Source organism: Myotis brandtii, unplaced genomic scaffold (assembly GCF_000412655.1).
Source record: "Myotis brandtii unplaced genomic scaffold, ASM41265v1 scaffold240, whole genome shotgun sequence".
NCBI classification, from domain to species: Eukaryota; Metazoa; Chordata; class Mammalia; order Chiroptera; family Vespertilionidae; genus Myotis; species Myotis brandtii.
In genome coordinates this window covers 20,152-31,903 of record NW_005359064.1, presented here as the reverse complement: position 1 = coordinate 31,903, position 11,752 = coordinate 20,152, and the positions used below count along the sequence as shown (strand labels likewise).

At 42.5% G+C, this 11,752-nt stretch overlaps 1 protein-coding gene across 1 annotated transcript in view; it reads left to right on the top strand.

Moving 5' to 3' along the window:
• LAMA1 (laminin, alpha 1) overlaps positions 1 to 11,752 on the top strand; it is a gene marked incomplete at its 3' end in the record, with an annotated part of 154,155 nt that overhangs the window by 125,553 nt on the left and 16,850 nt on the right. Inside the window, exons 35-42 of the mRNA XM_014540244.1 lie at positions 320 to 409; positions 2,002 to 2,113; positions 3,780 to 3,942; positions 6,870 to 7,080; positions 7,264 to 7,380; positions 7,496 to 7,659; positions 10,266 to 10,392; positions 11,178 to 11,271. Of these exons, the coding sequence (XP_014395730.1) occupies positions 320 to 409; positions 2,002 to 2,113; positions 3,780 to 3,942; positions 6,870 to 7,080; positions 7,264 to 7,380; positions 7,496 to 7,659; positions 10,266 to 10,392; positions 11,178 to 11,271 (1,078 nt within the window). The remainder of the gene's footprint in view (positions 1 to 319; positions 410 to 2,001; positions 2,114 to 3,779; positions 3,943 to 6,869; positions 7,081 to 7,263; positions 7,381 to 7,495; positions 7,660 to 10,265; positions 10,393 to 11,177; positions 11,272 to 11,752) is intronic.

Sequence of the window (11,752 nt, the reverse complement as noted above, 5' to 3'; positions counted from 1 at the left end):
CTGCCTGCCCCACACTGGGGATCGAGCCCACAACCCTGGCATGTACTCTGACCGAGAATTGAACCGTGACCTTATGGTTCGTAGATCGACATTCAATGACTGAGCCACACCGGCCAGGCATGTATGGGGAATATTATGCAAAAGGTGGCAGATGGGAGCATGTTGCTATAAGCAAAACTTAAGTAAATGTGATTCATTTTATTTTTTAATGCAATTTCAAGGAAAGAAGAATTTATTTCTGTGAACAAAATAGTTGATAACCAGTGAATCAGAACATTTATTTTGAAACATTGTGATTTGTTCTCTTCATTCTTTGTAGGAGTCTTTATTAAAAGGAAATACACAACAGGGGCTGGTAAAACTTCAACTTGAAGGTGTTACAGAACAAACAGATGACCTGCAAAGGGAGGTAAATTCTTCACACAAAGGGCTCACTTCCCACCCAGCATTTATGAGCAATTGCATTGGGGCGGTCTGGAAGGTTCCAGTTAGGTCAGGGCAGCTTCTGCCTCTCAGAAGCTGTGCTCCAGGGACTTTATGATCAAATTGGTTTTAACCTTGGCAGAAATGTGTTCGTGGGGAAGGCTCCTGGCTTAATTTCTATTGTCACCTCTGCTGAGGGAGCTGTTGGGCAGTCACCTTTCCATTTGAGCATCATTTTCTCCTATGAATCAAGGGGTGGGTGGGATTGAAAGATCCTGAGGTTTCTTCCTTCTCCTAAATTGGCTGCATTAACTAAGCACGTGGTGAGCACGGTGCTCAGAGGCACTTCCCCAACACCGGGACCACTCGCTGCAATTCGCTGGGCAGAGCCAGCATAGCCTGGCGCTGGTTGTGTGGTGTTCGTACACCCTTTGGGCTTTAGGCCATGTGCTTCTGATTTTTGGACTTTGAATGGCAAGTGAGCTTGCTCTAAAGTCAGCAGGGAATGTAGTCTGTTTATCCCATGTCAGATGAATGGAATTTCCTCATTCACAGATGGCGAGGGGGCCTATTGCCAAATTTATAATTTTCACTTACGAATTTTATGTGCACACGCATATGTATGTGTGTATACTTAGATATGTATATAATAGTGTATCTATACATAGATGTATCTACTCTTTGTCTCTCAACATCTACACACATACATAGTGGTGTGCACCCTAAAAATAAGTATTAGCTTGGCTTCTGTTAATTTAAAATTAGTAATGATTTGGGGCGAGTTTAAGGCTTAAGTGTGGGCTCTACATACCTCAGTGAGCAAACATTTGGTAGGAAATGATAAGCTGCTTAAATAAATTCTCTCTACTCATTAAAGAGGATTCTCTTTGGATTTTGACTATAAAACACCTTTAGACCTAGTCTGAGTTACTTTACATTCCTGGAAATTACAACCTTTCCTTTTACAAGTTATGACATTCCCTAAAAACAACAAAAACAAACAAACAAACAAAAAAAAACAGCAGCTGAGGACAGCTACCAGTAAGTCTCAGCCCCTGGGCTGCCAGCTTTACATACATCATCAAATTTTATCTTCATAAAGTCCATGAGGTAAGTGCTGTTATTACCCAGGTTATCGATGAGGCTAGAAGATGTTAGTCTAGGTCTCCAGGTTGGCAGACCTGGGCCTAAAACCTGGTTTATCCGACTCCATGTTCTTAACTCCTTGACTAAGTTCTCGAGGTCAGTAAAAATTGGTTAAGATTTTTCTTTCTCATTCTGTATACTTGGGTCATAAGTTGAATATCGAATCTTCATAGTAGAGACTCTGGGAGAATCTGTGGTATAATAACCACTTAGGCTGCTTTTGAAAATATGTCATCTTTTCTCATACAAAGATAGCAGTAAATTATTTCATTAACCACTTAATTTCCAATCCCAAAATATCAACCTTGGTTTATATGGTAGTGTAAATACTTATATTCTGGAATATATTTTGTTATTTAAAAGAGACAACTTGAACATCAAAGCTTCATATTATTCAAGTCAGACTAACCTGAGACCTTTATTTTCTATCAGCTCAGTAGAGTGTTAACAAGTAGCCAACATGTGGCCAGGGCGACTGAAAGACTCCTCAACGAGAGTCAAGATCTCATGACATTTACTGAGAAATTGAAGATAAGCATTCAAGGTAGTGTGGTCAGTGTCTAGCTTGGGGAGTCTATGCTCATTGCAAGGAAAAGTCCCATTCACTCTATACAACATATGAATAGATGTGTGTTACTTGCGTTCAACTGCTAGAGCCAAGGACTGGGGATCCTGATGTGTCCAGATCATGGTCTTTCATTGAGAGTTTTATCTTTTAAAAAAAATGCATGCTTCCTTTTTTATTTTCTATATGATGCGCTACACTTACGTCCTAAGTATCAAGTAGATGTGGTGCCTTCCCATCTGTTATGAATTTCCCAAATTAAGACTTGCTAAGTGGTGCACAGGGTGCCAGATGATGAGCCAAGCAAGGTCCAACAACAGACCATAGGAGAAAATGGAATTGAGGAGTTTTTACTCACAGGTCCTGGAGAAAGTACCCAGCATGCCTCAAGGGGCCACATGGGAAGGCAAGGCAGGGATGCTGTCAGAGAGACAGAACCTGGGCACCTGCTTTATCTGGTTCTGTGGGTACAGTGCTTTGGGGTTCCTGAGCTAAGGCCCAAACCAAAAAAGCAGACTTTTGGTAAGCTCCACAGGGGTCTTATCCTTGGGGCACACAGGGGAAGCTCTGGGAGGCAGGGGAGACTGTTGATCACAGGGGCTGTCACCATAGGAACTTACATTAGCTTCTGACCCTGTGGCTACTGTCTAGGGTACGTGCTTATATGAGGGGGCAAGTGTCAGTTTAAGGTGACTGCAGGCCTCTTGGCCACAGAAAATGGATGCCAAGGCAGCAGTGCCATGTGAGTCGCTGAGCTAACTCTCGACACCATTCCTTTGCCCACAATAGGAGCCGATGTGATGTGGAGCTTCAGTGTGGTCCCAGAGTGCAGCCACAATATTAGAGTAATTTACTCACTGCTCGATTGGGATGTCCCATCTGATCTGGCTTTTAGGTTGCTTTTTTCAGTTTTCTAGCCACAAGAAATATATTCTTGCTTTTCTTTTTGGATTATTGTGTAAGGACATACCGGTAAGGAGTAAGTACAGAATCCAATGCAGATCAGACTTTATAGGGCAAAAGATAAGAAGATTATCAGAATAAATAATATGCTTAATAAGAAAGGTAGTATCAAGTATTGGTGATTCATTCATGCAGTGAATACTTGTTGAACAGCTTTTATGTGCAAATGTCTGTGTCCAGTGCAGGAAATACTGAGGTAACAGTGGCCATAGCCCCCTGCCTTACAGAGAGTAAGGACACTAGGGAAAACTAACATTAAATAAACAGCAATCCCAAGTCCATGAGTGTGTGTGTGTGTGTGTGTGTGTGTGTGTTTTCAATTTTTATCTTATTGACATTTGAGAGAGAGAGGAAGGGAGAGAGAGAGAAACGTCGATTTATTGTTCCACTTATTTATGCATTCACTGGTAGCTTCTTGTATGTGCCCTGACTGGGGATAGAACCGCAACCTTAGTGTATCGGGACAATGCTCTAACCAACTGAGCTACCCAGCCAGGGCCCCCATGAGTGTTTTGATAGGGGATGTCCAGAGTGTGTTGGGATGTACAGCCGGCCTGGCCTAGATTTGAGGTTCAACCAGTTCAGCTGAACAGAGCGGCCTCACTGAAGAAGTGTCTAAGTTCTTCCAGTTTAGTGCCACTTTTAAGAGACTTATTAAATGATTGATAAATTTTCTCCATAGAAATTATTGAAAAGGCAACAACTCTAAATCAGACCTTGGATGAAGATTTCCAGCTACCCAGTTCCACTCTTCAGAATATGCAAAAGAACATGACGTTTTTGCTAGAAACCTTACAGAAAAGGCATTTTATGCAGGTGCACCAAAATGCTACCCTTGAACTGAAGTAAGTCTCTAAGTGCTGCCATTCATGACACAGCCAATTAGAGGAAAGAACCTCAGTATGGATGGGGCAGGGGGGGGGGGTGGTGCATGTGGGAGGAGGTAAAAGAAGGAAAGATCTCACTGTGGAAGAAATGTCACAAGAGAAGAGAGGGGCCCTATTGTCATGTAAATGAAGAGACCCCGCCAGGCCCTCCAAATAGAGAAAATTGTAATCACTGCCAATAGCTCTGTGTTTGTGCTGGTATGCCTTGGGTTTTGTTTCTCTCTGTCTCTTCAGCAACATGGTACTGTATTTGTTGAAGATCAAGTATAATGCAATCAGTTATCATGGAAGAAAATTAGTCAGTGGCTACTACCTGTGCTGTAAACTCTAAGATAGATGGATGTTATGCCAAAATAATTCAGCTTAGCTATGCAAACTCTAATTGAAAACCTCAGTGTGAAATGACAGATCACAAAGGATTGTTAGACATGGTCACTAGGAACTTGTAATTTCCTTTCAGGCATTTTTCTTAGTATTTTCACACAGTTATTACTTGATGTAATATAGCACAAGCTATCTTTTTTCCAGGGTTGTGATAAATATCATAAACACTGGCTTAAATAGTTACACAAAACTCCATTCTCTATACTGTGACATTTAAACTATTTTTAATCTAGTTTTCTATTTTAAATAATGTTGTGATGGATATCGTAGACAAAAATATTTTTCTATATTTCACATTATTATATTACTAGGGTGGATATTAAGAAGTGAAATCATTTAGCCAATGAATTTGCATGTTGATGATTCCTGACTTGCATTTCCAAATTATTTCCTAAAAGAGTACTTAAAACAATGTACACTTCTACTGGCAACACCCTGGAGAATTAAGCTTACACCTTTATTCATTATTGAATATGATTTTAAGCATTGGGTGGGATTTGGAGAACTAGAGAGACCTGGGAACTAAATGCCTTGCGGGGAGATTGGAGGAGGCCAGGGCCAGGAGGTGGGGAAGGGGTCTGCCTTCTGTGGAGCCCCTCCTCCATGCAGGAGGGTGCAAGCCTCTTGTCTCATGTTCTGTCCTGTGATCCTCTCAGCCGCCTCGTGGGGAATGGGAGCATCCAGCTGGGGAGACTGAGACTCAGAGACTGCAAGTAACTTGCCCACTGTTCAACCTCCAGGATAGTCTGGACCCTGACCACAAACCTACATCTGTGTGACTGTGAACCCTGTTGTTTTCCAACCCCAAACAGAAGGAAGTACATCTGAGACCCAGTCCCCTAAAGACAATGGGTGGAATTGGGCCGTTAAGTCAGAGACCATGCGACCATGCTGCTACATTTACACTAGATTAATCATGTTGCCTTGACCCCGACCTTTTGCCCACATCTTCCCTCACCTGACATGCATGGCAGGAAGAAGCACTGGCAAGAAAGAGGCTGACACCTCCATGTTCCTCTTCTCAGGACCCATCCATTCTTAAGGTGGCTACCCCAGGCTCAGCTGTGCTATTCTCTGCTTCCTACCCTTCCTTAGCTCCCCGCTGCCTCCCAGATGAAGTAGAAATGTCATATATTTGATTCCAGCCCCACCCCCTTTCCACTAACCAAAGTCCCCCCATCCATCCATTTCCCACTCATCCTGGGCTCTCAGTTGCTCCCTCCCTCGGCCACACTTAAGAGTTGATGGACACTTATTAGAAACGGAGATTCCCTGGAGATCCATGGGAGTCATTTTGTGGGGCCGTTCTCTCCCACCATTACCCTTCCACAGTCAGCTCACTTGTTCATTCAGCAAAATGAGCTTCCAGTGGCAGATATTGTGCTAGGACTTGGGGACACAAAGGAGAACAATAGAGATCTTTTTGCCCACTAGGATCTTGTAGTCTAATTACGAAAAGTCCATTTGCTGAAGAGCATTTGAGAGGAAGGGGAGAAGGCAGGGCCCCTCTCCCCCCGACGCCCTCAGTGCCCCCGACTCTCCTCGCCTGCTAGGCCCTGGGGCCACCCTTTCTCTGTCATTGTTGGTCTTGTGTGTTTATTTAGAACAAAGTTATTCTTGAGATCGCTGTTCTCTTTCTTTTTAATTTGCTCATTTAAATTATTATTAAAAAGACCTTTTATTTTAAAATATTAAAGTTTAAAATGTGTTCTCTGATCTCCACTTTCTTATTTTCTAGGATAATCCCTGTTCTTATGCTATTTCAAATTTTGTGGATTATTTTAGGAATTTATCAGCTTTTTCTAATGATAATCCTTAGAAAATTGGTAATTTGTGCTGAACTATGGCAATCCTATTGTTGGGAATATTTAGCACACAAATTAGTTGCTTATTATGCCTCTGTCAGGGTCCCCTAGAGCACCGTCACATTCAGTTTCACTGGGAATCTCAGGACTCAGCGTAGAGTTGTGCTCATGGCCCATATACCTATGGCGACGTATTAAGGAGCACAGCTGGGTTGGGGAAAAAGACACGGTGGAGCCTTGAGGTGACCATTCAGGCTTCCTTTCCTTGAGGGAGCACAGAGCGTACTCTTCCCTCGGCTATGAAAATGCAGCAGCACATGGTGATGTTTCTGCCCAGGGAAGCCCACTAGAGGTTCAGCATTCATGGTTTTTACTGGGTTGGCAGTCCTGTGGGCACCCTCTGCCCAGCATGTGCCCAAATTCCACAGTCCCAGAGGGAAAGCAGGTGTTCAGCATAAACCACATTGTTTGCACAGACAGTGGAAGCAGTGAGCCACTGGTATCAGGTAGAGAACAATGGGAACATTTTACAGACCTTGCAAGCAGGCCCTTTGAAGGACAGCCTTCTGCCCACTGTTACCCTTACTGCACACTATAAAACTAGGCATGGAAGTGTAAAAATCCCTCTGCTATCATTTCAATGATAGAGGCTTTGTCATTCATTGACTTACTATGTGAACCATCTATATTTGTCAGGGCTGCTGAAGATTTATTGTCACAAATTCAGAAAAATTACCAGAAGCCACAGGAAGAGTTGAAGGTAATAAAAGAAGCAGCAAGCAGCCTCCTTTCAAAACACAACAGTGAACTGCAGGCAGCAGAAGACCTGGTGAGGGAAGCAGAGGCAAAGACGCAGGAAAGCAGCCGCCTCCTGCTCATTATCAAGGCCAGCCTGCGAGAGTTCAATGTGAGTCTTAACAGCTCCCTCCTCAGTTAAAGCTAGTAACCAAATTCTCCCATGTAAATAATACAAATTTCAGCTTTTTAAAAGACGAGCCCCCTAACACTACCTCAACACACAGTGTCAGGCCCCAGTGTTCGGAAGCTGACTTGCTTAATGAAGCATCCTTAAAGGTGATTTTTGCTACAGGACAAAAAGCTGCGTGTTCGAGAAGAACAAAACTTGACCTCAGTGCTAATCGCCAAAGGAAGGAGATTGCTGGATGCTGCCACAGCAGGTGCAAAGGCTGCACAAAGTGCGCTAGCAGTAAGTTTCTACTCAGCACAGCCACAATATACTAGTAGTTTCCAAATCATAAATATGCACACACACATTGCTGAATAGCTGCCTATATATTCACAGTATTGATTTATCTGTGTAGCAATTAGAGCATCACCGGGATGAGCTGCTTTGGTGGACTGCCAAAATCAGGCACCACGTGGATGACCTGGTCATGCAGATGTCCAAACGAAGAGCGCTTGACCTTGTCTACAGAGCTGAGGGTCATGCAGCTGAGCTCCAGAAACTAGCAGGGGCTCTGGACAGGTGAGACCACATTTTGCAGGAATTCCAGAGGTTGTGATCCATTGATCAAAGAGAATAAGGACGACTGTTTTGATCACAATGTTAAGTCACTCTTCCTTTTTTTGTCTAAAAATGAAGATTCCTGTTTTGTTTACATGGTAAGGGGTATTTCCTCCATGTCAGATAACATGGTTGACCATCAATCGGCATAAAGATAAGATGGAGAAATGCAAACTGAACCCAATAGGCATTTAAGAAAATATAATCTATACTAATAATAGAGGAATATGCAAATTGTCTGGGACACTGTCACAGTAACAGTAATGACCGAACAGCAGGCTGACAGGCTGCGTGGGGTGACAAGGCCGGCAGGGGGGACAGTGAGGGGCAACCAAATGACTGAATAGCAGGCTGCGTGGGGTGACCAGGTTGGCAGGGGGGCAGTTGGGGACGACTAGGCTGGCAGGCAGAGGTGGTTAGAGGTGATCAGGCTGGCAGGAGGGGCAGTTAGGGGTGATCAGGCAGGCAGGAGGGTGAGCGGTTAGGAGCCAGTAGTCCTGGATTGTGAGAGGGCTGTCCGACTGGCAGTTTAGGCCCGATCCCTGGGATTGGGCCTAAACCTGCAGTCAGACATCCCCCGAGGGGTCCCGAATTGGAGAGGGTGCAGGCTGGGCCGAGGGGACCCTCCCTCCCATGCACGAATTTTGTGCACCAGGCCTCTAGTGCTACAATATCAAGCCATCAAGACCTTGTTCCGCATCTACTAAGTGCTTAGGGTTTTGTTCAGTTACATGTGGACAGAACAAAGATATTAACTTCTTTACATCTCTTACCTTTTTGGAGCTTATCCTTTGTCTGGCTTTATGCAGTGATGGAGGCTGTGGTTGCCCACACTGGACCTGTAGAAGTGTTATACCACCTCTGATTATTTTCTACTGCCTGAAGGTCTACCATAGCATTACAATAACTTAAACTTATATTTTTGGGTATATGTCCTCACTTGTTAAAGGTGTCTTTAAATGAGAAGTACAGTGTTAGGCTAATGGTTCCCAAACTTGTCTGCACATCGGAATAACCTGGGGAACTTCAAAGATACTGATGCCTTGCCCTGGCTGGGTGGCTCAGTTGGTTGGATGTCATCCCATATACCAAAAGGTTGGTTCAATACCCGGTGGAAGCATAGGAGGCAACTGATGGATGATTCTATCACATCGATATTTCTACCACCCTCTCTCTCTTTATCTCCCTCCTCTCTCTCTAAAATCAATAAAAACATATCCTCAGGTGAGGATTTAAAAACAAACAAACTGATGCCTTTGTCCAACCTAGTCCTCCCAGCCCCCACTCAAAGATTGTGACTTAATTTATCTGGGTTGTGACCTATTTTCTAAAAATATCCCCAGGTGGTCTAATAGCAGCAAATGAGGGAACCAGTGTTTTAGGCCTTTCAGTGATTTGCACCATAGTCTGAATTAATTGGTAAATTTATTTATTTAAAATTTGTTATAAATTATGGATGGAAATGGTCTGGACACACTGGGAATATGTGTTTTTGTGTGTTGGGTATGTTTTGTGGAAGGGGAAAAATAAATATATTTTCAATTTGAGGAAACTGCCCTAAAATATTAGATCACACAATGAAGACAATAAAAAAACTACATAAGATAGAATATTGCATAAATTATGTGCTGCATTGAGCACTACTGCCTAGAGATGCCACAGGAATCAGTAATAGAAAATGGAACTAGGTACTCAGTGTCTCTCTTTTCATCTTTCATCATTTCCCAAAAGAGAAAACATAATTCTGACTACATACATAGCTAGAACAAAACAGTTATTACTTAGTATATGCAGTAAAAGCAATTGGTATGATACATAAAGTTAAATAAAATAACATTATTATCTTTTACTTATAAATCACCAAATTTTGCCAATCAAGTAGTAACAAGTAATAACTGCTGATGTCTGGTTTGGGAATCACTCAACTCAATAACCTTGGGAAGCAAATGAAGTGAGTTACACACCAGGCAAAGATGTGTCGATTGTCAAATTTTATTTTCAAGATAGAGTGGCTGGATGAAATTGCACCATTACCAGTTGGCAAGTTCCTAAGTGATTTGTCCATTTGTAAGAGTGAAGTTCAGATGATTGAAATACTATCTGATCTTCCTGCAAAACCTCTAGTGAACTTCATCAAATTGGTGTACACCATTTGAAATAAGATTCAGCAGCCTTACATATGCTTAGGAAAGCTTTTTGAAAATTAGCAATTGCCTAGCAGCACAGATTACAATAAATGCAAAGACTCGATGGCATCCCAGACACATGCAGGGGTTTGAAGAGAGATCAAAAGAGGGCAGCTGGAAGAAACAGATGAATGGTTAAAAGATGGGAAACAGCCATCATCTCTTCTTTGGGTATTAATTAAACAGTCATTCTTAGTGTTGTTGTGACAGCGTGGTCACTGCTTCTTAAGATTCCTTTTGGAGTCAAAGGGGAATCCGTAGGTTGTTATTCCTTGTTGATGGTACTGCTCTAATGGGAAAGAAAGCTAAGAGGCTTTTAAGAATAGTGGGGAAGTCCAATTTTAGTTTATCATAACACCTGTAAATATGCTAATTTCATAGTGGCCTTGGAAATGTTAGATTTGTGTCCCTGAATGCAACCAGCGCAACACACATCCATTCCAACATTCGGAGCCTGATTGAAGAATCAGAAAAACTGGCAAAAGATGCTCTCAGGACTGTGAGGGAGGTGAGCCTGGTAAGAAGAGCCATGTGGGCTTCGGTGGGTGCCTTCCTTTTCTAGAAAACCGTGGGAGATTGTTCCTTAAGAGGCTTGAGCAGAGACTTGGTGGCTTAAATGTATGCTTGTCAACACTGCTTTTTGGTGGGATCTGTTTATGGCTTCTGCCATTATGTGGTATGTTTAATTCTTAAAGTCATAAATACTTCTTTATAAAGACTAGGGACTAAGTGATGTAAAGATGAGGAAAATCTCACCATTTTTTATTATAAAAATGATAATGCTTCATGATACCTACTCAAGGCATCTTTTTAAATTTTTTTAAAAAAAATACCGTTGACATTCAATGTTATATTAGTTTCAGGTGTACAGTATAGTGGTTAGATATTTATATAACTTATGAAATGATCCCTCCAATAAGTCTAGTACCCAACTGGCACAATACTTATTACAATATTATTAATTATGTTCCCTATGCTATATTATACATCTCTGTGATTATTTTGTAACTGACAATTTTTGAGGCATCTTGTCTTACCTGCGATGAAGATCTTTATTTAATGGGTGTTTTTGTCTTTGTATATTTAAAAATGGCTTGTGGTCTTTCTCTTCTCCCATAATTAGGATGTATGTTAAACAGGCATTAGGACAATTAAACTCTCCCTGCCTGTTATCTAGTTGACTTCCCTGTTTGGAACCAGAGGGGAGGCTATTCTGATGGAGTCGCCTTCACATCCCCATCAGGATCCCACCCTGGCCTCCAGTCACCACACGTAAATAGTTCTGTTTCCTAGTTCCCAGAAGCCATGGAGTCTAATGGGAAAGCAGCTCTCCAGCGCAGCTCCAAATTCCTAAAAGAAAGCAGGAGCCTGAGCAGAAAGCATCAAGGTCAGTGTTTTGTTTTTTTTTTCCAGAAAATACCTGTGCAGTTTCATTTTTCTTAAGAGTTTCAGTAAGTAATGATTTGCATATATAGGAGCTATCTAATAACATAATGATATATCCATAATAAAATGGCAGCAGGAATCTGTTGTATAAGAGAAACATGCAAGTTTTATATAAGATAGTGTATTTTTCACTTTAATATATTCTAATATACTAGAGGCCCGGTGCATGGAATTCCTGCATGGGGTAGGGGGTAGTAGTCCCCTCAGCCCAGTCTGCACCCTCTCCAATCCGGGCTCAAACCGGCAGTCGGACATCCCTCTCACAATCCTGGACTGCAGGCTCCTAACAGTTCACCTTCCTGCTTGCCTTATCGCCCCTAACTGCCCCCCCTGCCAGCCTGATTACCCCTAACTGCCTCTGCCTGCCAGCCTGATCGTCCCTCACTGCCCCCCCTACCGGCCTAGTCGCCCCTAACTGCCCC